At 34.0% G+C, this 27,893-nt stretch overlaps 2 protein-coding genes across 4 annotated transcripts; one reads left to right on the forward strand and one right to left on the reverse strand.

Annotated features, from left to right (window-relative positions):
• Positions 1 to 727: 727 nt before the first annotated feature.
• Positions 728 to 14,726, reverse strand: LOC145606592 (hyperosmolality-gated Ca2+ permeable channel 2.1-like). Of its 2 annotated transcripts, XM_081662383.1 has the most exons (13): positions 14,511 to 14,726; positions 12,043 to 12,447; positions 11,100 to 11,246; positions 10,301 to 10,364; positions 8,465 to 8,674; positions 7,199 to 7,369; positions 5,571 to 5,618; positions 4,933 to 5,231; positions 4,087 to 4,366; positions 2,600 to 2,878; positions 1,470 to 1,703; positions 1,196 to 1,370; positions 728 to 1,089 (listed from the first exon to the last, which is right to left on the reverse strand). In XM_081662383.1, exons 2-13 carry the CDS (start codon positions 12,321 to 12,323, stop codon positions 992 to 994), a joined length of 2,286 nt encoding a protein of 761 aa, XP_081518509.1. In that variant the 5' UTR covers positions 12,324 to 12,447; positions 14,511 to 14,726; the 3' UTR covers positions 728 to 991. The 2 variants fall into 2 exon arrangements, with proteins under 2 accessions (XP_081518509.1, XP_081518510.1); XM_081662384.1 differs by lacking the exon at positions 5,571 to 5,618 and having other exon boundaries at positions 14,511 to 14,725.
• Positions 14,727 to 17,332: 2,606 nt separating this feature from the next.
• Positions 17,333 to 26,982, forward strand: LOC145606752 (galactokinase-like). 2 transcript variants are annotated; one of them, XM_081662576.1, is made up of 13 exons: positions 17,333 to 17,567; positions 17,646 to 17,830; positions 18,508 to 18,557; positions 18,727 to 18,821; positions 18,960 to 19,042; positions 22,468 to 22,536; positions 23,212 to 23,397; positions 23,692 to 23,826; positions 24,099 to 24,233; positions 24,984 to 25,054; positions 25,329 to 25,406; positions 26,355 to 26,496; positions 26,596 to 26,982. In XM_081662576.1, the coding sequence occupies exons 1-13, from the start codon at positions 17,405 to 17,407 to the stop codon at positions 26,704 to 26,706; spliced, it is 1,503 nt and encodes a 500-aa protein (XP_081518702.1). In that variant the 5' UTR covers positions 17,333 to 17,404; the 3' UTR covers positions 26,707 to 26,982. The 2 variants fall into 2 exon arrangements, with proteins under 2 accessions (XP_081518702.1, XP_081518703.1); XM_081662577.1 differs by having other exon boundaries at positions 17,334 to 17,567; positions 18,511 to 18,557.
• Positions 26,983 to 27,893: the final 911 nt, after the last annotated feature.

A 27,893-nucleotide genomic window follows, 5' to 3' on the forward strand; every position in this document is an offset into this window, starting at 1 on the left:
TATTTTTTTTTTAAAAAAATGAAATGCACCAATTATGAGTTAACACGTGGCATTCAACCTACAAAACTCGGTCACCAACAGGTCAAGGTTCATTAAAAGAAGATTACATACAAAGATGGGTTTGTTTCGTAAATATCAAAAGGTGGGTTTGTTATTTTTAGTTTGGGCAAAGGTGGGATTATTTATTTCCATTTTTCCTATTTTCTTGCTATAAAGTAGGTCACAAATTACTGCGAGTATGATTTTTGGTTTATATTTTAGAAAGATTTGTGAAATCTTTTTATTGTAAATATTATAATTACTACTTATTAATATGGAATATGTATATAAAATAATGTTATTTTTGTAAATAATTTGATTTCCTTAATCAATAATTTTTTTTTTTAAAAAAAGAAAAATAACTAAATACACACCATGAGATAACACATGTCATTGCTGGTGTGTCTTTTAGTATATAGTTATTGATTGATAGAATACATGTTGCGCAGTACTAAGGAATCAGTAAAAGCAATGACCATGCTGATGTTGATGACATATAATAAAAGACAATGAGCAGCAAATCACACTAAAAAATTTGAAAAACACAACACTAGCACAGCATAAAAAATAAAAGCCGAAGAGCTACCAAATTCCATAGTAAATTCTACTACGGAGTATACCATTATAATCTGTAAACTCATTTTCTGTTTTCTTTTTTCTTTGTATACTCGTATAACATATAAGGATCTCTATGAACCAGAAAAGTATATTGCAACCTAGTAATGTGGAAGAATGCAGTCTTGTTTGTATAATTGAACAAAAGAAGCAGAGAACAAAAGTATTGCCTCAAATCCTATACAAGTCGATCTATACAAATATATTGTGAATCAACTTGCTCTTACAAGCCTTGATTCAACCAGATATCACCACTATACGTCTATACCACTATACACTTCCAGAAGATCAAAAATGGAAGAAGAATATAAAAGCAATCATATAGCCTAATGATTTACTATCTAATTGGACTGGATTCGACTTCTGTCTTGTGATTTGTAGGCCTTGGTCTATCTACAGATTCATCTGATGTAATTTCTTGACTAAATTCAATTTCTGCAATAACAAAACATGTCCGATCCACGCATTAGTTGCTAAAGTATCGATACAAGTACAATAAAATTCTCAATGCCAAAAAAAAAAAAGGAATAACAGGACAGACCTGGCTTAAGTTCTTGAGTGTGCCTAATGTCTTCATCGTTACACAAGTACTTTGTTTTTGGTCTGGAGCCACCATATGCAAGCCATTCCAATTGACAATAGGCAGATTGAAGCCGTTGATATATAGCCTCCATCCTCCCATTTTCCTCATCTTGCTGATCTAAATCAATAAGAACCTGCAATTACGCAATCCATCAAATTCATATTTTCTTGTTTACACCTTGTGATTACAATAAAGGGGTACAGATAAGCACCACAAATATCAAATATGTTACCTCAGAAGCAATGTTTTTGAACACAGGGAGAAATCTCCGCCTACAATATTCATTGAATAACAGTGTACATATAGCCAATGGAATAGTGAATCCTAAGCATACTGTCGACTTCTTCAACACAAAGACTCCCATAGCTATAATTTGTGCCATCACCAAAGAAAATATTGTTGAGGTCTGGACAATTGGCCAATATTTACCACCACTGTCATAATCCGTGATATAAACATTGAGAATCTGAAAAAAAAAAAAAAAAAAATTATGTGCAAAAGGATGCATCAGTTCAAATTAAAGCAAGCTGTTATGATGCATATATGATCATGTTCAAATGCCAATCATAAGATACACATATTCCAACCCAAAAATAAACCAGTAGAAAACATAAATAATATGATATGTAATGAACTAGTCCAAAGGGGAAGGATAATAAGGGTTTATGTGGTAGCCTGGGGAATAAGCTGAGAGGTACTCCCTCTGTTCTCCTAAGTCCTACTCATTTGCCTTTTACGTGGTCTTTAATGAAAATCTTTGGCTATTATTATCATTGATTATATATTAATAAAAATTTATAGAATTGATATTTTAATGATGCAGATCAAAACGTATACAGCAAGATCCAATGAGATATCTAGATGAGTTAATTGATTCAAACTAACAGAGTAGAGAGGGAGAGAATAAAGCAGAATGAATATCTATACAAGGAGGTGGTCTATGAGGGGAACAAATGAATTGAAAAATTGTGGAGTGTTTTTAATTTAGCTTAGCTTGTAGTTGGGATATTGGGACTGTCCAGCAACTCTAAGACCTGGGCTTGTAAACATCATTTGACGATTTAATTGCACCAAGTTACAATCAATTGTCCATTTCTCTCTGAATCCTCTTCTTCCTTACCTCTATACTTTCATTCTTCCAATTTCTTGCATACAAATAATTAATGCGAGAGAACAATTTTCCCAGAGGTTTATCTTTATCATTTGCAGTTCTTAATGCAGATGAAAGAAAAAGGATTTACACCAATAGCAATAGGGAAGCATTTTGCATCATGAGGTAAAACTCCATGAACAAATTACTGAAAAAGGAAAAACAAAGGTGACTTTAGAAGGAGGGGGGGGGGGGGGGGGGGGAAAGCATACCTGATTTTTGTACACAAGATAAGCAAGGCAGAAATAAATCAGCAAAAATGGCAGCATCAAAGGTGCCAAGATTGCAAAATTTAAACCAAGAAGTCCAAATAAAAGGGCTCTAGGTGCTTCAGAATGATACGGAAAGGTGTACTCTCCATCAAATGGGCCATGATTCTTTCTGAGGATGAACTTATAGATGAAGTTACAGAGAAGAGGCCAGAGTTGCACAACTTCACATGCCAAACTGGTCCAACCTGATGTCAAGACATAAGTCATAAAGAACTTGACCTGCATAGTTTTAGTGAGTAAAAATAAGTAAGACAAACCCTTGCTACAACATCTTTAATAAACTTTAGAACAATGTGAGAAAAAAATCAGTAAAATTTGTAGAGCATGCATGCTGACAGGACTTATATTTAAGGCATTTAATAAAACTTGTATGCTAAACATATGCAATTCATAGCATTTGATACAGAGTAAATAATAAGAGTGATAAAAATAGAACCCTATGCAGGAGGGTCCAACCAATGCCAGTCAAAATGCAAGGTATATGCAGCCTATTTCCAAATGAGCAACTTGAATTCCAAATGAGCACCCTAAGCAGATAACTAAATCTCTACAGCATCATCTAAATGAAACCTTTTTTTCTATGAAACACAAAATGATCAGTCACACAAGCAGAGCAGCCATGCAGGTTGCTAAGGGGCTTAAAAAAACATATAAAATGTATGCCAGTGATAGCCAAGTCTAAGTAACCCTGCACAAGAGGTTTTGCCAAAGCAAGTCCAGGAAGTCAAGCAACAAATGTGCAGCATAATTCCACAAGTTGAGCCTGCAACCTCCAAATCTCAATGAGGAACCATATACTTATATTTTTAAATCTTCACACTGTGCCTTGCATATTTCCCTCTAACTCATATCATACGCCTCAAATTAAGATTATTTTCTTGTAAGATAAGAAATTAAACAGAGGAAAGAAGAGCAACTAGATGACAAGAACACACCCTTCACATTTTTTTTAGACAACCCTTCACATAAACAGCCCTCGTGATTAATACAAGAGTTGAAACTCTCAAATCCTTATTCAGTTTTTTATCTTAGAAAAACTTATAAACTAATCTTTGATCATTTCTGGTCGGAATAATGAAACTCCATCCCCCACCCCTACCCAAAAAGAAATTTTATAAAAAGGCTGAGTCAGACAAGAGTACCTGAGTCCATGTAACACAACTATTACTCTTTAAATGCACAACCAAAGACACAAACTCAGACCAAGCATCTGTACTTAAAGTCTCAGACCAAGCATCTGTACTTAAAGAAAAAAAAAAACACTTTTTAAGGCTGTCTAAAGCTTGTTAGCTATACTGAGATATGCTACAATCTGAGATGCAGCCCATGCAGGAGATACTTAGAAGAATACAATGATAAAGAAAAAAGTGATAGCAAGGAGGGATCTACAACTAAAAAGCTATAAAACGAAAACAACACATACTTACCGCTGCAGGCACTGCTCCAGCCGCTAGTTGTGTAGGTATGTCTTTTGGCTGGGAAAAGACGTTCAATTTGTTGAGCACAGTTCCAGATGCAATGTTAACAAAGAAAACATTCCAGATGGTAAAAAACAAGACTTTGCAGCATGCACCCCTTTTCCTCCCACTACGAGAAATTGACCCCTCAATTGTTGAAAAGAGTATCATCAATGGTGGGACGGTGTAAAAAAACAATACCAGTATGACACTGGGAAGGTACCCTGTAACCAGCTGGCTTACATACGGCCTGAAGAAAGGAAACAAAAAGAAAAAAAAAATAAGTACTAAATGATGCACTATAAAAAACTATTTGATCAAGCAATGCAGCCTTCAGAAGCCCTTTTGCTGGACAATAGGGTGACAAATGGGTCCCAGATCCACAACTGCAAACAGCTACAAGCCAAGAACATATATTACTTCGAACAATGCCATATTCTAGAATGTCCTCTGTAGCATTTTTCAAGAAGATCACTGGAATTAACACTTAAAAAAATGTTATGCCTTTCTGGCCTTCAAAAATAAGAAGACAAAATTCAGCTTTCAGAGTTCATCTCCATACAAACACAGGATGCTGGAGAAGAGAAATCTTCCACTGTTGTCCAACGAGCATAGTAAAAAATTTTCACTATTCAAACTATTAGCAGCCTTGCACATACACAGGTAATCCCCTAAAATTTTGCATTGCCTAACAAAACATACTAATGCTAAATCTCTTTGTCATTTTGTTTTATCATCAACGAACTACATAATTCAATCAAACATTCAACCTGTATTTAAAAATTAAACATCTTTTTATAACATCATGTCACTTACTTCTTTAGAAGTCCTTTCAAAAAGGGAAACGCCTGCTGGAGCTGTGTTAAATTAGCCAAACTTTGTACAAGAGTAACTGGAGCAATAAAGAAGACCAGAAAAGCCGCAGTAGCCAGAAGAGTTGCTGTCCTTCGCAACCAGAATTGCCTATATGGAATAGCTAGGTTTGGCCAATATACATCACGTGGCTCTGGGGCCAGATTCGTGACCCACAACATGGGATTTGATGACTGATGAGCCTGTGCAGCGCAAGCAGCTGCATAGCGGGTTTTAAAGAACACAAAAGCAGATGGACACTCCTGGAACAAAAGAAGCAGCTACACAGTTAAAAAAAAAAAAAAAAAAAAAAGAGTAATAACTACTTCAAAAGATACCACATGATTATCTAAAAATGAAGGAAATTCAACAAATATACTTAATCCAAGAATTGCATCTGAAATAATTAATGATGTTCTTCGCCCAGAATTTCCTAATAACAAAATAAATAAATAACATGCTATTTTTTTTTTAATTTGTGTGGATGCGAGGGGTGGTAAGACTGACAAACTGCAGATAATAGTCATTAGATGGAAATTCTGTGACTAATAATTTTTAAAAATAAAAGGAAGCATATAAATTATAAAACACCACAGGGTTACCTTGGACAAAATTCCCAGTGAAAATAGCTCTTCATAGTCAAGCATTGGCTGGAATTTAAGCAAGGGAATTTTAATAAACCTTTTAACATTTAACACTAGCATCAGATATCAACTAATAAATACAGCCCTTCATTGACTAGCTGCAGTGGCTGCTGACTTTTCTTTTACTGGTCCAGTCCATAATATCACCAGAATGTTTTTTTCTAAAATTCCAATAAAATTAAACTATTCTTTTCCCCAAACCCACAATTACACAACAATTAAGCAGACGTCAGGAATAAACAAAAAGAGGAACCCTAAACGATAAAAACATCACAATCTGAAGTAGGTTGCTACTTGCTATGCTTAGCAGGCCACTAGAAAAAGTATGCTAAATTCTTCGGGGGGGGGGGGGGGGGGGACGAATCAAAAGCTAATTAATTACTCTTAAAGATAGCTACAGAATTCAAAAAGTGTGGGGGTCAAAAGAATCCTATTACAGCATAAACTTTTATAAAACCTATAAGAAGACTAAGTTCTTCCTTCATCTACAAAAACATTAGTTTTATGAAAGTTGGAAAAGCATAGATTATGTATTCATCCTGCATTGGAAGTTTGGAACGAGTAGGCTTCACATAAAGCTTCTTACAACCAGACAATGACATTCATTTTCGCATTTTCATTATCACTAAAGCTCAAAATCTTTAATGAAAAAATCCCCAACTCCAAGTGGAATTTTGTTTATTTTTTAGTGATATGGTCATTATTTTGGCAAGGAAAATGATGAAAAAAACATCAGCTAGAATTTCCCATCTTAATAAGAGTATAACTTTACAATCAATTGTCCTTACTATGAGGGTAAAGCAACTTTCTAGCTATGGTGATAAATTAAAAATAATGACAGCTGTTACAATTGCCTGATACAATATCAAACATTACACATTACTTCATTAGTTTTGACAAAAATGACCCTATACCCATCTAATATCACCATAATTTTTTTTTACCAAGAATAATAATTGATATTGTGATATTATGACGTTTACTTTGTACAACATAGTGATGGAGAGATTGGAGGCAGAAGAGACAAATTATACTAGGAGAGAGACCAATTGGCCTGGCCTGATGGGGCAGGATTGAGGTTATACCCTATAACCCACCATATCAACAGCTGATAGAAATTTGGATCCTATCCTACCTAGTATACAGGTAATGTGAAACTAATTTACTATATCTCAAGTCGATGTGTGATGAAGTGAACATGGTGTACCCAGCCCCCGAGGACATTTATCACGCCCTAAATCAGTTGTTCATTTAACCGATGGTACATATACCAAATTTTAATCAACTATCTTAGTGTTTAATAAAAAAATATAGAGCATAAAGCCTTCCATTTCATCAAACAAGAATACTCTGCTACAGGTAAAAAAAACACCTCCCACCCCACCACCAATCTCAAGAGAGAGAACAAGTCGTCTTCTAATAATATAAAGTTAGGCATCAATAAGCATAAGACCATGAATATAATTAAGAAAAACTGTTTCAGCGATAATTATTGCTAAATAGAAAGTGAGCAGGATGAAAGTAGAAATCAGACACATTCACAGCTGTACTAAAGTAGCATAACAGGTGACATTATCATTTCTAACCTTTCCTCTATCACGCAAGTCTTGCAAATCAAGCTTCCCTTTTTCAATGACTTCTGGTTCATTAACAAGAATGTTAAATACATTTGGACGCCCTCCACCTGGAAGACCGCATGAGTGACAGGAAGGAATGCTATCATGATAGAGAACATCGTACATCTCCCTGACATTTTTCTGCATCAAATACGTTAACTACCAGTCATAAATAGGTAACACTTTGGTAGGAAACTGCATGGACAGCCAGCAATGATAAAGATAAAAATAATAAAGCCAACTAACATAAACACTTTTAACAAAATGAAAGGCTTCATAAGTTGCAATAAGACCAGAACATATCTGATACCATAAAGACTTCATAATTTTGTAGAGAAGAAACCAAGTTCACATAGTATGATAGAACAGTCAGCTGATAAGGACAGCAGATTCAGAGAACGCTATAGAATGGGTAATTTATCTATTCTATTATTGCGCTTTTTCTCCACAGGATCTGTTAAAATAACTATATCAAACACATCAAGGATGGGAAACATAGGTCAGATAAAGGAAAATTAAATTTGACAGTCAGAATAGGTTTTTAAATTAAGGTCCAAAAGTCCAACCCCGACACCATTACCAATTTTCCTACTCTGTCCTAATAAGTGTGCTGTGCAATCACTGAAGTCTAAAGAAGGAAAATAGGTCGCATAGTCATCCTCGAATATAATAAGGATTGTCCTAAAGTACTGAAGTTGATGGTATTGATATAATTGGCCACAATTAAAGACATTTTGATGAATCTCGGGTCGGCTGTACTGGAAACCAGTTACGACCAGGAATTTCATTTCCATCAAAGTACCAAATGCCTAAGTTCAGTCCACATATTCTGTTAAAATCACCTTATCTATCTCTTACACCCTCCAAATGAGTAGCCGTGTACCCCATCAGGCAAAATCTCCAGGCTATACAACTTCTCTAAGAACACGTCCTCCAAATATGTCATCATGGTCACATGCACACCTCCAACAAACACAAGGAATTCCAAAAAAAAAGATGAAATATGAAAATTTAGACAAAAGGAAAAGAAATGATAGCTACTAAGATAAAGGAGGAAGGGTTGTATAGAAATCACTTGCAAGAAAAACCTTTTATATGTACATAAAAGGCTACACAACAGCATGCAAGCATCAAAATCACCCATTTTATCAAGATCACACATTTAAAACTTGTAAATAGTTAAAAAGGATTTTTACAGCCAGACTATTTACAGTATTACTTAATAAGTCAACATACCATCAGCTTCTCAATTTTTCCACAATGATATACCATCTGGTGTGAAAGATAAGAAGATGGATAATGCTTCGTAAAATAATTCTTCAATGAAGTACTATATGACTCTTCTGCAGACCAAGGTATCCCGCGAACAAGTACAGCAAATTGACTTAAATCTTGAGAAGATCCCTTAATGTACGCAAGGCGCCTCTTAATAATACTTTTATTCTCCTGAAGGAAATTACAGCAGCTACTAGTGAGAAAAACCCTTTCAAAATTGTACATACACAAATAAACTTCCAGATTTAGAGAGTAGCCAATGAAGTTTTGGTACGACCTCTAAATCATAATAGTAGGCCACATTTGTTATATTGTAAAATCCAAACTATAGCCCAATAATTAATATATCTTACTAAAAGAATTCTCTATTAAGTTTTTTTAACTTTATATTGACCTGATTAAAGGGTATGTGTATACACGTAAAACAAATATCTTGAGGAGTAACAGAGGATTACCTTATTACAAATTAATTACAACAAAGATATGCTTTAAGTACTTAGACAAAAGCTAGAAATAAAAAAAAAAAAAAATCAAATTTACGCTAAGTTGAAGTATAACCAAGTAAAAGTGTGTTGTGACATTTGATGACAAAAAGTTACCCATTAAGAATGTTTTAAAAGCTTCAAATCAATTTCACACAGAAGTGGAGATATTGATCAAGATGTAACTCATAGACTAGGTGGCCCAAATAGAGAACAACAATGGGATTATTGAGCAATCGAAGCATGCCTTTTATGTTAAAAGAAAATTTACGTAAGACTGCAAAGCAATTAGATTATTATACAAGTTAAAATGTTAGGTATCTAAGGAGCATAGTAAGAAGATGATTGTAGCAGAGGTGTTGTACGTTAGGATGGGTGTGTAAGAACACCTTAACAGATAAAGTTTGAAATGTAGATACTCAACAAAAAATTCAAGTTGCGGACATTGAGGATAAGATAAGAGAAAATCTATATTGGTATGAGAATGTAAGACAGCAATCAGGATGCACTGGTATAGAAGATGGAGGATTGTGTAAATAAAGATTTCAAAAGAAACCAAGATTTAAAATAAAAAAAAATAAAAAATAAAAAATAAAAAAAAAAAAAAAAAAAACGAGAAGTGGGAATTAAAAAGCTTAAAATGCCATAAAGGATTTGCAAAAGAATGGAGCACTAGATAGATTCGTAAATCATGTGAATGGAAAAATGGATTCATGTGGATGGCTATAGGAGATAGGTCATAATTTATGCAGCTAACCCCATTATTTTTTGGGCTTTGGTTTTGTTATTGTTGTAAGCCATTTGTAGTCATCTTTTTGCAATCTAGCACTATGTTCGGATAACAATAGTGACGGGGAAGGAAAAAGAGGGAAGGGAAAGGGAGGTGAGGAGAGGAGAAGGGGAAGGTGAACACCCCTTTTCTTTCCAAATCTCTCCAACAATGGAGGGATAGTTTATTAAAAGGGAAGGAAAATGGATCCTTCCCATTCCCTCCCCTTCCCTCCTTTTATTAGGTATTCAATCAAAGGATGATGCATCCTTCTCTTTCTCTTCTTTTCCCTTCCCTCCATTTCTCTCTATCCAAACATAGTGTAAAGGACCAACATCTTTATGTGATGCATCAATGTCTTCATATGATGCGTTAAAATAGCAAGTTTGAACAACAACCCCTCAAATGTGTATAACTAAAGTTGCAAAATACACTCGGATGAATCATAAGGTATATGTGCTTCTAATATTTACAAGAATATAATATAATTAAGAAATCAGGGCAAGTGGCCTATAATTTTGAAATACTCAAGATGTTTATACTTACAAAGTAGAGAAGAATGCATGCGGAGCACGAAATGATATACAGTGCAAGACAATGAGCCCAAAGCCTGAAAAAGAAAACAGCAGTAACAATTACACTAAATAGCAGCATATAAGATAATTACCATAATCTTTTTTTGTTGGACAAATCAGCCTAAAATAAAAATAATAATAATAATAATAATAATAATAATAATAATAATAATAATAATAATAATAATAATAATAATAATAATAATAATAATAATAATAATAATAATAATAATAATAATAATAATAATAAAATAAAGAAATTTGCAATTACTCAACCAAAAATAATATGTGAAGGATGAATTATCTTCTCGCAAAAGTGGGTAAGAGAGGATCTCAACACCGCCTCATCCCAAATTTTCAAAATCAACAATAACTCCGACCCCAAAAGTAAAGTTAAGAAGAAACTCCCAACTTCCCAAGGGCCTCAACAGAAAAAATACATAGAAAATGATCAATGAATCCCAAAGGATCAAGTATAAGAAGTATAAAGTAGAAACATTACGCACTAAAGCACCAACAAAGCACTAAGAAAATTGATCAATGCGTCATTTTGTCATAAATTCTTAAACTAATACCATTTGATGCATATGTGAGTACGTGCTTGTATCAAAAACCGGGAAAACAACACACACACACACTATCTAGATGTTTTTTTTTAAAAAAAATCTTTTATAAACATTAGATTGAAGGAATCACAAATCTTGCTTTGCATACCCAGAAATTCCAAAAAAAGATATGCAACTACACTAGATAGGAAGATGCAACCATACCATCTAGAACCTTCTTTAACATTCTGAGTGGTAAACACTTCCAGCGACTCAGAAGAGAGGAGCTTGTGCTGCATTTCTTGACCATAGTAATTTAAGGGAAGCACAATAGCAGTGCACACAATAGCTGCAATTGAGAAAATTCTAATACTGCACAATAAAAAAATTAAACAGCATCAGATTGTAGAAATAGCAAATATATATATATATATATATATATATATATATATATATATATATATATATATATATATATATATATATATATATATATAAGAACACTTATCAGAAAAGGGCAGGATTCAATCAAAAGGGTAAAAAGACTAATAACAGAGAGCATGTACAGGGAACAAAAGTACAAGACCAATAAATGAAGACAAGTTTCATATAGTACAGCAACTGCATAATTATTCCCCTTGCAATGCCCTACTAGTCTAGTTTAAAAAGTTATACTGAACCATACCAAAAAGAGCCTATGGCATTTGAGAAATTAGTAGTAATCTATCTAAAATGGCAAGAAAATAGACTGCATTACATATTTGCTCTATTTTTTCATACTTCACATTTCGAAATTGGACCATACAATCAAGAAATTATTGATAGTCGATAAAGATGGCCACATTTTACAATTCTTTTTTTTTTTTTTTTTTTTTTTTGACACAATTCAACTGGAGCTTCTTTTTCCATATTTGTCTTTCATGCTCCCTCCAGTTAACAGCTCATATTACAGCTCAACCATCATTAGAATACTGTGCAAAATAGCCTGGTTGGACCATGCACAATTACAACCGATTGTACAGTACAAATACGAAGACGAAGCATATACTGATATACATATGGTTAAAACAAAAATCTATGGTTAATATGTAGATCAAATAAAGACAAAGCAGATACTGATATACAAATTATACAACTTTAAATGAGTATGAAAGTCAAGATTAGTCACCTGAATACAAGCATTCTCATAAATACAACAGCATCCAATCCCCCAGCAGCCAATATTACATCTTCAGATGTCTCCCAGGCCTTTACAATCCAACTAGGAGAAGGCACAAATCTCTCAAACCAATGAGGATCACTACGCTTTGATCGCATCTGTGCCAATTTACGTCCAAAGTATACATTTCTATTGCTTGGCTGTTTTCTCAATATAGAATATAATGAAAAAAGCACACAACAAATGCCTATATTGATCCCGGCCGACGTCAATAGAGCAGATATCTCCATTTTAAACCACAAAAATCAGGAAGATTATACCATGGTAATGAGAAAATCATAATAATTTCTATATCATAGAGCCATTGTGAAAGCCCGTTCTGTGCAGAATTCAAATGATTACAATATGCAGGTGCTGCCAAAAAAATGTAAAAGAATTGCATCAGGAGATAATCAGAGGAGAGCTAATTAGCAGAAACATTATCCCAAAAGTACATTACTAGTATATGAACAGATTCAAATTCTATGTATCAAAAGTCATATTAGCGCTATTTTCAATAAAAACACATCAACCAATGGTAGGAACTAGGAACACTGAGGTATAAGCACTATATAGAAATTGAGTATTACAAAAATTTATAAATTATTTCCTCCTAATCTCTTATGCTAGTATTTATTTCAAGTTAGACACCTATTATAATCTACCTGTCTAAGAGAATCAAACCCATATCTCATATTTTAAAAAAAAAAAAAAAAAAAAAAACACTGGTCCATGTATTGCATAAAGTGACTAATCCTTTGCTTAGTGAATATCTGCAGTAGGAATGTTAAAAGATTTATGGGGAAGAGAGTACAGGCAAGCAAAAACCCACAGTGCAATGGCTTAAACTGGGCTGCTGGGGAGTTCAAACCATCACAATTTTCCTTCAAAACTTAAAACAGGATACAGCAGGAACAGGATTGCTTCATTTTATGCTGATTAAGGGCAGAGATTAGAAGATCGCAGAGACTTCCAGAATACATTGACTTTATAAGAAGCTTTTACTATCTAAAGCATCTTCTCTTCCATGATTGATTTTTCTACTAATCAAAAGGGCCTGTCTAGAGCTTAACTCCCTGTGACCTAATAAGCAGAGGGAATATCAATCAAATTTCGCGTATAACAATAAATGATATGCACATTCCCCAATTACTGAATGGTCTTTCTAGAACGGCTAGTGTGAAATCTGTCTTGCATCTTATTCTTACTAATGGAGCCTACAGTACCATTTCAAGCTCAGGAATGGAGAAGACAAGGGGATACAATGTTCCTTTTCATATTGGCAATAGGAATGAGGCACCTGTCTTAATTGTATAGAGCGTTAATTTAAATCCAAACTTTACTTTTCTCACTGTAAGTGAGCAACCCAACACTCACACCTTATCTTTGCAGATAAACTTCTAATGTTCGCCAAATGAAATGAATGGCAGTATTCCTACCATTAGACCCTTTATACAATTCATTTTGGCTGGAACCTAATTTAGTCAGTCTTGGTCCGAATGCACAAAGGAAACCCTCCATTTACAAGCCAATAATTTAGAAGACGTCAATTAGAACTCGAAAAACTTGGTCTGTTAAACAACTGCTCTATGCACAAAGATTGCAATCTGTCAAACTTATCCAGTTATCCTCTCACTATTTCAATTAAATATGGTGACAGAGATTCGCTGTAGATATTAGATTGATCATTGTAGACACTGCATTACAGTTTATAAGGGTTTAATTCGCCGTGAAACATATTCTCAACTTTTTCTTGACTTGTCAGACAGACAAATGCCAATACAAAAACCAGCAACCCCGTCATTTTCTTCCCAATCATTAATCCTACAATGGAACCTGATGTATTTATAGTACAAGAACTTTAGACCAACGCTCCGTTAAGTCGATTCATCTACGATGACTACGAAACAAGTTTTTTGCTATAATATCATTCATCACAACATCAACCCAAAAGCACCAGCCAATGATCTACCCTCTAAACCGCCACCTACAACATACTTCATCAAAATTAACTGCTCAGATTTCGCAACGCTGACTTTTTAAACATCAATATTGCCTTGCAACTATCGGAATTTCAAAAAATCTCTCATGCCAACAAAATTGAGAAACTACAGACAAAATTCCACAATACTAAAAACTGCAAAATTCTGGACAGAATTCTTTCTGGCAAAGAAATTAAGCTTTATGTATCACTTTATAAACACTTTAATAATAATAAATATAAATAAAAAAAAAAAACACAGAAATTGCTCAAAACTAATAGCTTTGTAGCTATAATAGTGCAATTATACAATTTTTCACTAATCTTAAATTAATAACTTAATCAAGGACAACAATTACTCAATATCAAATTTAAAAATTATACTGAATTCCGACGAAATTAAAATACCTGAAACATGAAAACAAAGAAAAAACTGCAAAAATGCAAAGAAAAATACCTGAATTCCGACGAAATTGATGAATTCGAACCAAATTGCAACAAAATTAAAAAAGACTGAAATGCTTTGCTTATACTTCACAAAGAGAGGAAGAAATGAAACCCTAGAAGCAATTATAAACACACTTTGGGGATAATTTCGAAAAAAAAACGACGAAAAACTGAATCAAAATTTGGATTTTTGGAGCGATGGCGGAGATTATTTTGGAATAATGCAAAAAAAAAATCAGAAATTAATTATAATTAATTAATTATGTGGTGAATTAAAAGGGAAGAATAAAACAAATTAATGAGAAAGTAACGGGGTTGGCCACGTGGGACGGTGTGATTGGGTAGTTGTCAGACCGTTTTGGACTGTTGGAAAAAAGATATTGCAGAAGGTCAACGTGGAAGGTATTAAGTGTATCCAGCGCAGCATTTTTTTATTTTATTGATTAAAATGATTACGTCACGTTGGATAATGGTAGGTAATTTACGGCCTTGAAATGGAAAGTATTTAGGAATTTGAAGTTTTTGAATTTCTTCATTGGGAATTTTGGAGCCCTGTGATTTTGGAATTAACGTGGGCATGGAGTGTACGATTTTAATTCTGTTTATGGGTGTGATTTTTACGCGGTTTAAGATTCTTGCGTTGAATGCTTGTGAATTTGTGATGGTGATGTTTATGTTACCAAACCAAGCTTAGCATGTCGGGAATATTTCATGGGAGGTAAAGTTTGATACGGGGTAGATCTTGGAGGCCCACAAGTTAATCGTGCTTCAAACAGGTTAAAAAAATAAATAAAAAAGAGATTGAAAGAAAAAAAAGTACTCCAAAGTATCATGTTGAGCTCATGCCGATTATTAATAAATGGAGCCCATGCATGATTTGGGGCACATGCTGGGTTCATGAGCCCCTTATTAATTTTATATTTCTCGTAAATTAGATGTATAAAGTGGGATAATTCGCAAGTCCACCCGTCGTGCTCATAACAAATTTTGAATCTGCTCTTCCATTTGCATGCTTAGCTTCTTATTCGTCAAGCTTGTCGCAGGCTCATGCTAGATCGAGTTATTTTCATACTGTGCTTGTTTAATCCTCATGTCAGCCTAGCTCATGTATATCTCCTCTGTGATATTCCTTGGTGGTTGTTAGTCTTGTACCTTTTCTCCCCAAATTTACTCACTAATCTAGATCGAAATGGCCAGTAACTAACTTTTTTTTATATTATTGATCAATGGAATTCCAATAATTTCTCTCTTTGATTCATGTTCCCTAGGAAAAAAAAAGGCTAAATTGATTTTTATTGAGAAATTTATTTGGCTAAAAAAAAAGAAAGAATTATGGAGGTATTTCATATATTGTAGATGCTTGTTTACGAGTGAAAAGTAATTAGGGAAGTTAATTTGAATATTTGAGTATGAATTTGAAACCACCTTTATCTGTGCTAAACTGCTAATGCTTAATGCTTCAATGATTTCCGTGTGTGATGCTTTCTTTGATTTTTAAATTTCACTTATTCTAATAATCCTGCTGCGCTCTTGCAGGAAATGTCAAACCAGAAGAATCACTACGTGGGGACGATTGGGTTGATATATTCACCGAATGACAATACCACTATCAGCACAAAACAGAGCGGAGCTAGTGCTGGAACTATGAGATGACCACCAGGAGCAACAACTATGACAAGCAGAGTGGCAGCTACTTCTTGCGCCAGACTGCTAAGGAGTCGTACTCAAGTGGGGATTACTCTAACAGGGGGAAAATCGGATACAAGGCTGAGTACAAGACTAGCTCAACTGTGAAGGTTGGCGACAAAGCAGGTTACACTGAGTACCATAAGCAGGAGAAGGTCACTAGGGTGAATTATGACAGTGGCAGCAACTCTAGAGGTAGCAAGGGTAACTACAACTGTGGTGGTGGTGGCAAGAAGTATCTTTACTGATGGCGCTCTCTAGGCTCGTAGGTCCCTTGTCTGGAAAATAAATCAATTTAGGAATTTGATGCTCTATTGTAGCTGACCCAATTACTATCGTCTGGCATTGGTTGATTTTGATATTTGATGTTATTATGCAGTTATAACTATGAAGTGTAACTAGAATTGACTCTTTTGATATGTTAAAACTTATAAGTAATGGAGGTAGGAAATAAAATGTTTGAAGCTTATGGTTTATATTAAGCTTTCTGGCTGCCTCTTGTTTCTATGACATGATTAGATTATAATGCAAACTTTGAAGGTTTTAACTTTTAAAGCAAGAATGGCATTAAAGTATTTTTAGATGTACACCTCAACCCCCTCAACGAGAGACTAGTTCTTGCATAGTAGCAGCCCTAGCAAGTGAATCTTATTGGTGAAAAAACTTAAAAATAAAGTTATAAGACTCCCGTATTTATTGGCAAGGGGGAGAGCTCGGGAGGTGAACTTTTATGTTAAGTGGATGACCCATTCACTATTTTGGATAACGTAGTCATGTGAATTGTGGAAGATGTATTCATTTACTCAATTCAAATTCAATAGGGCATAATCAAATATCAAAACATATATAAATGATACACCGTAAAGTTTTCTTATTGATAATCGTATTGTTATTATTTTGTTTTTAAAAAAATTGATAAGATAATTTGATGAAAATTTTATTTATTAGACTTAAGATTAATTTAAGATGATTTGATTTTGTATAGAATTTGAAAAGTTTAGATAGAATTAAATTCTTTGTTACAGTATAAGCTATAATAAATATTGGATAAATTGATATATGCGAGTAATATGAAGTGGATAAAATTATTAGCTGAGTCAGCCAGTACCGATATGTGTGGGTTTTTAAAATTGGACTTAATTTTATGTGACTTATTTAGCAGATTAATCATCCTCCTGTATTTCTCCCCCAGATTAATCATCAATCAATTCAAAAACAATGGCGAAACACGAAGATCAACCAGTACCAATCTACACCTCTCTAGAACCCGTCTATGGCGATGGCTCGCTTCTCGAAGAAGCAAGACTTCGTTTCGACAAAATCAAATCAAAATTCCAACAATTCTTCTCTCATCCTCCTGAAATCTTCGCGCGATCTCCAGGTTTTTTGATTTCATATTTCTCTCTCCTCAATTTATGCTAATTAATTTTGATGATCTGATTTATTTTTTTTGGATTAGGGAGAGTTAATTTGATTGGAGAGCATATAGATTATGAAGGATATTCGGTGTTACCGATGGCGATTAGACAAGATACAATTGTTGCGATCCGAAGGAGAGGCGAAGATGAAGAGAAAGTGCTTCGAATTGCGAATGTTAATGATAATAAATATTCAATGTGTACTTATCCTGCTGATCCCAATCAGGTTTATTTTAATCATCTCTCGTATTTCGTCGATTTTGCTGATTATATAGAGTATGAGAATTGTGTTTTTATTTTATGTGGAAGCTGAAAAGTTTTGGTTCTGGATTATGCGCTAAGCTCGCTTCACTTCTCTCAAATGTAATTGAAGAGAGTTGGGTTTGATTAGGTTGAAATAAGAGTGGAATAGGAAGAATTGGGTTTCACTTCTTAGAGTGTTTTTAAAAGTTGGGTTGTGATCTATGCTCTCATGATAAATTAGCATTGTGTTTTTGTGGTAGTATTCATGGCGGAATCAATAGCATGAGGGTATACGAGTACTGCCTTTGTCTGTTATTGGAAAAAAGGGATAAATTATGAGATTAATTATTGATAGGTTACTTGGGTGAATTCATGGTAATTCTGCAATAATAATAAGGGGTTGGGACAATGTGTCTTTTATTCCCGAACAGAAGGAATATTATGGACACATGACTACATCGTCTACATGAGTTAGTAATTGTGCATACTGATGTTATTTAAGGACACATTATTAAGCTGTGAGATGTTTGTTTGATTCTGTTTCTCTTATAACTTGTTTTTCTATAGTAAAAAGCTATGACCAGAAATTCAGAATATATTAACACTTGCTCTTGGTATAAGTGGCAGATGTTATAATTAATTTTAATCTATTATGTTAAGCAGGAACTTGACTTGAAGAATCTCAAATGGGGTCATTATTTCATCTGTGGGTAAGATTCGTAGATTTTTAGATTATATTGTAACTGCTGATGCATTTTGATTTTATTTTTTAATCAATCAATCAGCTCAGAACGGCTTTTTAGTCTTCCAAAGTATACAATGCTATAATTTTTTTTTTTTTATAAGAGTTTTCCGTAATATTTTATATATGATATGCAGATATAAAGGCTACCATGAATATGCCAAATCAAAAGGTGTAAATGTTGGTGAACCTGTAGGCCTGGATATCATTGTAGATGGAACAGTGCCAACTGGTATATTTTCTTTCTTTCTTTTCACTCAACCTGTCACAATGGTTCTGATTAGCATAGGAAAGAACAATTTTTTTTTGTAATGATCTGATTATGGCAGTTCTCATTTTGAGTTGTGTTTGCGATTTCTTTTTCATTTAGGTTCTGGATTGTCAAGTTCGGCCGCTTTTGTTTGCTCTTCTACAATTGCTATAATGGCTGCTTTTGGGGTGAACTTCCCTAAGGTATTTATAACTCTTTGTAGTACTTAATTAAACTACTGCTCGCTGATTTTCACCTCAGTTGCTTTTCACAATCCATGTCATTAATTGGAAGCAAATAATTGCATTTGCTATTTATTTGTGTTCTAAGCTTCGGAAATAACAAACTTGCTTGGAATGATCCAAGAGGACTGTGTAAAAAAAAAATAATAAAAAAATCCAAGAGGATTGAATGCTTTTCTTTTAATATGGATGATCTGTTGAGTGGAAATTTTAAGGGCTATATCCTCTTCTCAAGTCAGACTGTATCTGTGTCTTACAGCTCTCTGAGATCACTTTAAGGCCTATCTTATTACGCTGCTATTAGTTTTTTAATTGTCACTGATTTGGGAAAAGCTTTTAACGATAGGACCTTAAAAAACTTTACTTTTGAATATATAATTCTTCGATGCTACTTGAACTTGCTTCTGCATGAAGAAAGCAATATATATTGGACTGGTGTTGCACAATTTATATCGGATGGAACAAAAGGCTGTAACAGAATGTGTAACACCCCAATAATTCTCTCTTTAAACCTCTGAGAACCCTGAACAATATTCAAGAGAATTACTGGCGTGCTACCGCCACGTGTTCAAACGTTAAGGCTTTATCAGAAAATAGCAGCGGAAAAACTAAATCAGTTATAAATAAGTTTCAAAACCAACGAATGAAACCAAATTAAGTCATACAACTTGGAACCATTAAGGCCCTTATTCAAAACCCAATAAAAGTAGTAAGTGATTAAATTCAGTGTTCAAATAAATTCAAACCCAAAAGAAATAATGTCGAATAAAATCGAATTAAAATAAATTCAAACTTGCAAAAGAAATAAAATGAAACAACCAACTCTCTACTCAAGATCCCACAACCCTGATGAATGCTGCATGTGTAAGAACCTGTGGTAATTCTGCTCCCCAATATTACAAGTGTAAAAATTGGATCGTCACAGGGTCATTGAAAGGCGAAGGCCATGACCAAAGAAAGACACACAAAGCACGCAATCAGCAAAGCTGAGTACATACAAGATGCAAAATAAATTAAGAATTCCATAACATGCTACTAATAATCAATCATCATGCATCATTAAAATATAGACTCAACACACGACTCAACTATTTATATTACTAAGACTCCATTAATTAATAATAGGTAAATCATTATTTTTATTCATTGGATTACGCAATAGACAAGGTTGTCCAACCCATGCTCCATTTGGAACATCAATAAAAGAAAAACCCCATGCCTCCTTTCGGAAACATCAATAAACATCCAACGACCACGGGCGCGACTCCGTGACCGTAGTTAGTATGAGATCTCACCTAACTCCTAGTTTTGAAAAATATTTGAAATAAGAGACTCGTAGATCAGACGGCCTCGAGAAAAGTACACGGCTAATACCCCATGTACCCCAACCCCTGATTGTCATTACTCCAGAAGTGCACCAATCCAGAGTTTTATTGCTCATCCATCTTGCACTTTACGTGATTTACAGGTTTAGACTTGGTGATGACTCATATGCATAACAATACAATCAATCCAATATCAATTCAATCAAGTAAAGCAACTTTTCAATTTCAATTCTTGATTTATTAGTGGCAAGCAACATTTATTATTTATTCCTTTACTACCTCGGTGTATAAACACCTTGAGTGCATAAGGCACCCCAAACTCTTAACCTTGTCTTATAAGACATGAACCATTCCTTTACTCATCCTATTTCATTAAATCATGAATGAGTAATAATTAAGTCATTTCACCAATCACATACCTTTGCCTCTAAGCGCACCTTGCATAATTAGAACATAACCAATAATTACAATAAGGAATAGTGCACGTCAAAGGAAATTCACAATGTATAACAAACAATTTAACCCAGTCATCCCTAGACATGATACTAAGTTCTCGATCCGTCCTTAAACATGCACCTAAAAGCAAGGTTTTGTAACTTGTACGTACCTTGAGCAAACGAATTGGTATGCCACTTTACTAACTAGAAATCACCTTCAATAAACTCCTCTCCTAAGCCAAATAATAACATCTCAATCAATACCCAATCAATTAAATTTACAGCAATACTAACTTACTTTAAAACCTTCAAAATCCAAATCAAACAACACTTTAAAACCTTCCCTTTTGTTAAAATTAAAGGCTTATATATAGTTCTTTAAATTTTTCTTCATAAAAACCTTAAAATACACTCTTATACATGAAATTACAGCAAGTTCAAAGTCTAATAAAAATCTGAAAATTATATAAAAACCCCTAAAATCTCTCTTTTTAATGGGTGATTAAACCCTCTTTATAAAACATCAAAAGTAGTACTTAGAAACTATTTCCAACACTTGAAACTTCAATAAAAACATATATTTATGCTTAATTAACTTTAAACATAATTAATTTTATTAATCAAACTCAAGGATAATATTTTAAGTATGTAAAAACTTCGTTAAAACCAAAAACTGCCCGAAAATCATATTTAGAGGCTGAATTTGGCCTCGAGAGGGTGGTGCTCACTACCAAAGGTAGTGAGTCTTTCTTAAAACGTGGTTTCCACATGGAAAACACTACTTTTTTGTCAAAATCGGATGAGTTTAGAACCTGGTCGGGATTAAAACGGGATTAATATTAACGAACGGAAATCTAAAAATTAAAACACGAATCTATGTGTTCAAAATAATCTGGAATTAAGTTAAACTAATCAGTAGTTATAATCACCAAAATTTCAAAACATCATTACTATAAAAGCCCTAAATCAATTGTTCATAAAAACCCTAAAATCATGATTTTCAATAAATTGAAACCCTAGGTTTATAATTCATAAAATATGAAATTTATAACATAAATATAATCTGAAATTTATAATCTTTATACCATTAAAATATAATTTGATACTAAAAATATAATCTTTATACTAAAATCAAAACCCAAAACAATTAAATTAACATTAAGCAAAATAATGAAACAAAGGAGGATGAAAATAAGACTAACCTTTTTGTGTGGGAAATTTTTTGGAGATTCATGGGATATTTATAGGAGAGAATTATTGTAGGGTGAAAAGAAAGATTGGGCCTCATAAAAATAATGGGTCGATTAAGTAAACAAATGGGTTAGGCTTGTATGATTGGACATAAATTGTAGAATAAAGGTGCATAAAATAATTTGTTCAAATAATTTTCGACCCAGATTAATAATTTGAAACTTTTGAAATTAAATTATGAAAAATAACAAATAAATATTATAAATAAAATAAATTTTCATTTATAAAATATTTAAAAATACGGGGGATTACAGAATGTACAGTACAGCTTATATTCTATAGTCATATGTAGTTTACTGTCTATATTGTTGTAATCTAGATTTTAAATTCTAATATAATTTCTCTTTTCAAATTTTATTCCCTTTTTTTGCAGAAAGAAATTGCACAACTCACTTGTGAATGTGAGCGGCACATAGGGACACAGTCTGGTGGAATGGATCAGGTTAGACAGCATATTGTTATATATTTAAAGGATTTTGTGTAAAATCAAAGACTGAACCGGAAACATTAAGTTCAGAAATTATACGAATATTTACTGAAAAATTCACTAACTACATGCAGTTTGTCAATGTTGTTGAATTATTTTTTGTGGAGTTATCTTGTCTTTAGAAGTTTTTGGGACCACTTCTTGCTAAATAGATACTTCTTATATTCAATTCTTGAATTTTGTAGGCTCAAGACTTACGAATGTACTTTCATTTTTTCTTCATGTTGGAAATCATATATTATTATCTTACCCACTCATTGCTTTCATATCTTATTATGTCTGTCTAAATTATACTACAGTTCACATTCTCTGTTTTCTTCTCAACTCTAGTATCGTTCCAGACGTATACCTGAACTTCTCTTGATACTCAACTGTTAGAGTTCCATACTGAAGGCTTTAGATCAATTTGCTCTTGACCTGGTTTGGCATCTGATTGCTAGTTTTTGGATCTATAAAGAGCTCTCTATAAAAATATTGCTGCATAATATGAAAAGACCCCACCTAACCTTCTGTTGAGAAAATAAAATGTAGCTCTATGTCAATACATTTGGAATTCTGAATGTAAATAAATAAATCAATCAATGTTGAGGGTATTCTATGTATCAATTGATTTAGGCGTGTTTTTGTTAGGCAATTTCTGTCATGGCCCAGACTGGATTCGCGGAGCTGATAGATTTCAATCCTATTCGTGCAACTGACGTAAAACTTCCAGCTGGGGGATCATTTGTAATAGCGCATTCACTGGCAGAGTCTCAGAAAGCTGTCACTGCTGCCACAAATTACAATAATCGTGTGGTTGAATGCAGACTTGCTGCAGTGAGTTTATTTTCAACTTGACTTAACTCTCTGAATATAAATTTTGATGGTTACAAAATTATTCATTCTACATGAGTTCTAAGTTCTATTAGGCAGTTATGATGAGACTATTGAAAACCAAAATTTTGTGACATTGTTTTTCTTCTGATTATTTTGCTGCCGACTAAGCTGAAGATTATCAAAGAATGTGTTTAGTAGCTTCTTGAGTAAAAACTTAGGGTTGATATGAGTGTTTGATGCAATACTGTTGATATTTGAGTTTTGCTTAAAAGTTTGCTTGTTTGACTTCTGCAGATTGTGTTGGGTATTATGCTTGGAATGAATCCAAAAGAGGCAGCATCCAATGTCAAAACACTTTCTGATGTCGAGGGCCTCTGTCTGTCCTTTGCTGGCACTCGTGGCTCCACTGATCCTGTACTAGCTGTCCAGGTACCCATGCATACCTCCACGGTTTAGTTATTTGCCGTTATTTTAGGAACCGATAATGGATTATGCTATATTACCTTTAATTAGAATGTGTTGGGTGTAGAGAGAATTTTATGTAGGACAAAGTTGGTGTCGCGTTATACGATGGTATCATTTAACAGAGTGCTCATATTGTGCTGCACTATGAATCACCAACTGTTTGGTTAATTCTGATTGGCATAATCAATCCTTTTTTACCACTAGTTTGACGATGCAAACCTTCCCTATTTTTCTAGGAGAATCTTAAAGAGGAACCATATACTGCTGAAGATATTGAGAAGATCACTAGTGAGAGTCTGCAATCAATCTTTAGTGACTCCCCAACTTCTTTGGATGTTTTGAAGGCAGCCCAACACTATAAGCTGCATCAGGTATAATATTACAGATGGATCTTATTTGCAGTACTTGACTTTCTGGTGATTGTTAATTTGCTTTAGACCCTTGCCACTATGTTTGCATTCATGAATTCTGATTGTGTCATAGTTACCACACATCTGTTTGATTCTATCTTTGGCTATTGTAGATCCTATTTGTATGTAGTTGGTTGTTATGTACTCACAAACATATAAGATGTAACTCTTTAGTTGCTGCATGTTATCAGATGCTAGGAATGGGTGTTTGACAATGTCATTATTTAGTGTACACTCCTTTTCTTTTTTCAAAAAGTTTTAATTCTCATCAAGGGTGTCTTCTCATTATGGAAATTTGATACTTTTATCTCATCCACTATATACACTACAATTGAATTGTATTGTGCAATCTGCTCTAGCTGCCAAATTATGATGAAAGAGTAGAATTTCTTGTCTTTTTGTCCCTGCTGCTTTTTTCATTAGTTGTTCTTGGAACATTCTCTTCTTTTTTAATTCAAGTCATCATGGTAATTTTCTAAATTGTGAATCTCTCTTTTGCTGTTTTAGCTCCGAACATTTATTTTCCTGTTAGGATGGTTTTAGATAAACCTTACATTGATGTTTAGGCTAGAGTGTTTCACTGATGGATTATTTAATGATTCTTTGATCCATCTGCTGTGTTGTATGCTTGCACACCAGTCACCACTGTGGTAGTAAATTAGTCATTTTCCCTTTGCAATTTATGCCTAACGCCAAATCGCCTTTCTCCAGAGGGCTGCTCATGTGTATTCTGAAGCCAAGAGGGTACATGCTTTCAAGGATACAGTGTCCTCAGATTTGAGGTAAGTTGAATTTTAGCTTTTGGCTGAGCATTTGCATCCTATTCCCCTGTCTTGTATCTTTTAAATATCATGCTGGAGCCTATTATCCTTTCATTCTGCTGGAGACTGTCATATGCAGTGAGTTACTGTCTAAACACATGAAGAGTCCCAGCTGTTGTACCCAGTAGTTTGAAACAAATATTTGACAATTATCTGTAATAGCTGAGATTAGAATTTTACATATTGTGTATAAATAGTCTTTTGGATACTTATATTCTACAACTTGTCTTTGCAGTGAGGAGGATATGCTTAAGAAGCTTGGTGACCTTATGAATGAGAGTCATTATAGCTGCAGTGTTCTCTATGAATGCAGGTATAGAGGCATTAACCACTAGTGATGCTAATTTGAGTTCAATTTAATTATTTGATGAAGTCTTCCTGTGTACTAAAGTACATGTGTGTGGCTGTTTTAGGTTGACCGAAGAGTGTTAGAGTGCTTTAACTTTAATTTACGAATTTAAGCAATATTTATCGAGGCTTGTTAGTGACCTGAATAATGATGAGATTTAGAGGAATGAAGGAGAATTGTAGCAAAACCTATATTGTCACCAACTATAGCATAATGTTTTATCACTTGCTTCTGGTCTCCTGCAGTCCTGCTTCACATCTAATATAACATATTAACTGTAACGTTAATTTTTAATGGTCTAAGAGAAAGTATGAGTTTGCTGACAGTTTAAGTCTAGTTGAGAAATCGAGGTTGCTGACACCTAAAAACTACTACGTAGTAAGATTTTGAGTAAAGGAGTGGCAAGGAATAAGGAATACTGATCATATAGGTCCATCTTACATGGGGGGCTATCCACCGTTCTGTGCTTTATGAACAAGATACCCATGCCTGAATTGCAACTTTGACTGCTTAAGGCAATGGGAATGAGTAATTCCCTTGGCCATTTTGATGTTTTGACAGAAATTGTGCTTCAAATTGGAGCCCTGGTGGTTACTCGGTTGGATTTGTTTGCTGTTACTTGCCACTTGATTTGCGCTGGGTGTTTATTTTTCCTTCAGTTTTTCCTGTAGGAATATGTAGGTCCTTTGATTTCTAGCTGCAGGAGGAGTGGAATGAAATGCCCTTCACCCTCCAGTTTCTTTCTGTAGCGTAGCAGTATGTAGGATCCTTTACTAACTAGTTGCAGACAGGGTGGAATTTTATGCAGAAGTTAGAAATTGGAACATACTTTATTATATCATTTTCTCTTTGGTGCTTCTTGATTAACTAAGATTTTATTTCTTGATGGTGAATGCTTGACTTTTAATATAGCTGTCCTGAGTTAGAAGAACTTGTGAAAGTTGCTCGTGACAAAGGTGCTCTTGGTTCAAGGTTAACAGGTGCCGGATGGGGTGGCTGCACAGTTTCTTTGGTAAAGGAAAGTACCGTGCCACATTTTATCCTTGATTTGAAAGTAAGTTCAACCCACTCCAGGTTTTAATAGAGTTTTGAAGTGTGCAATCCGAATATAAGAAGAATAATCTGACCCATTTTGTTTGTGTGTCTCTATCAGGAGCACTTCTACCAATCGAGGATTGACAAGGGGGTGATCGGTAACAATGACCTTGGTCTCTATGTTTTTGCCTCAAAGCCATCTAGTGGTGCTGCCATCTTTAAGTTTTAGATTGTCCATTGCTGCCTCTTCATCTTTGCACAGCCAAGTTTAGTTTCGTCTACCACAGTAACTGTTTCTTCTTCTGTCCTTGATTTTTTTTATGTAAGCAAATGGACACCAGTTATATCTGTGGAGCAAACCTCCACACCTGTTCTGTTACAGGAAATGTGTAATTTAATGAAAATAAAAATAAGAAAAAATAAAAAAGGCGTGAGCAATTTTATGTCTTGTGAACTGATTTTTGTATCTTCTTCAGACATATAAACTTCAGAAGGTCATCTGTCATCTCGATGCAATCAAACAAATTTTACCTTCCACCAAATAATACTATAAATTCATAACAAAGTTAAAGTGAAGATGGATAGGGTCTTTGTTATTGTACATACCCAACCCCCGGATTTTGTACAAAAACTAGTTTGAAATTGACAAAGAATTGGTAGGCATGTCTTATCTATAATGATCCCCCATCAAGTAACACTTGGTCTAATGTTAAAGGTTTGGCTTCGTGACTTAAAGATTATGGTATTAAACCTCACTAGGTGCTCTTTGGGGATGAAGGTTTGTGAGAGGTTTCAATTCAGTACAATCCTTCTTCTAAAAAAAAGAAAATCTCCCTCGTACTAAAAATAGATATGGAACTTTAAAATGTACTAGTAGGATTCATGAAAAACGTTCTGAGAAGATAAACGCTAGTCTGTGCTACAAGTGTTGCAGAATATGTATACTGTATACTGTGAATAATTTTTTTTTTTTTGACAAGGTGATTCCGTGAATATTATTATGAAGAGCAAATAGAAATTATGAAGAGCGTTGTGACCTTTGGCTTTGGCTGGCAAAAGTCTGGCGTTATGGGCATGCATAAATGAGACCATATCATTTGGGTCTTCATTCCTCTGTTTTTTGTTTGATATTGGCTCCTCACCCCTGCTGCACCTGCTCCTGTTCTTGATACTTCCAATAACCACCAAACCACATATAGCATGGGTTTATAGCATTGGACCACGCCATAATATTTATACAAGTATTGTTGAGTTTGTAACGGTTATGATTGTATTATTTGAACTTTTTGAGAATGGATGGAAAAGAAAAATGGTGTTTTGGAGAGTTGGTTGAAAATTTTAAAGAGAGTTATGATTATTAACATCACTTATATCTCTAAAAGTGTGTAGTTATATACTCCATTAATTGAGTTAAGA

The sequence above is a fragment of the Chenopodium album genome, chromosome 23 (genome assembly GCF_948465745.1).
Source record: "Chenopodium album chromosome 23, dcCheAlbu1.1, whole genome shotgun sequence".
Lineage (NCBI taxonomy): Eukaryota > Viridiplantae > Streptophyta > Magnoliopsida > Caryophyllales > Amaranthaceae > Chenopodium > Chenopodium album.

What these genes read in the sequence shown, in the direction of transcription:
- LOC145606592 (XM_081662383.1), bottom strand. Translation starts at nt 12,323, where the DNA reads ATGGAGATATCTGCTCTATTGACGTCGGCCGGGATCAATATAGGCATT. An exon ending in TTGAAAGGACTTCTAAAGAA is followed by an intron (nt 4,367 to 4,932) that starts GTAAGTGACATG and finishes TCCTTTCTTCAG; the next exon opens with GCCGTATGTAAGCCAGCTGG. An exon ending in TCAAAAACATTGCTTCTGAG is followed by an intron (nt 1,371 to 1,469) that starts GTAACATATTTG and finishes GCGTAATTGCAG; the next exon opens with GTTCTTATTGATTTAGATCA.
- LOC145606752 (XM_081662576.1), top strand. Translation starts at nt 17,405, where the DNA reads ATGGCGAAACACGAAGATCAACCAGTACCAATCTACACCTCTCTAGAA. An exon ending in AGATGGAACAGTGCCAACTG is followed by an intron (nt 18,822 to 18,959) that starts GTATATTTTCTT and finishes TTTTTCATTTAG; the next exon opens with GTTCTGGATTGTCAAGTTCG. An exon ending in ACAGTGTCCTCAGATTTGAG is followed by an intron (nt 25,055 to 25,328) that starts GTAAGTTGAATT and finishes TTGTCTTTGCAG; the next exon opens with TGAGGAGGATATGCTTAAGA.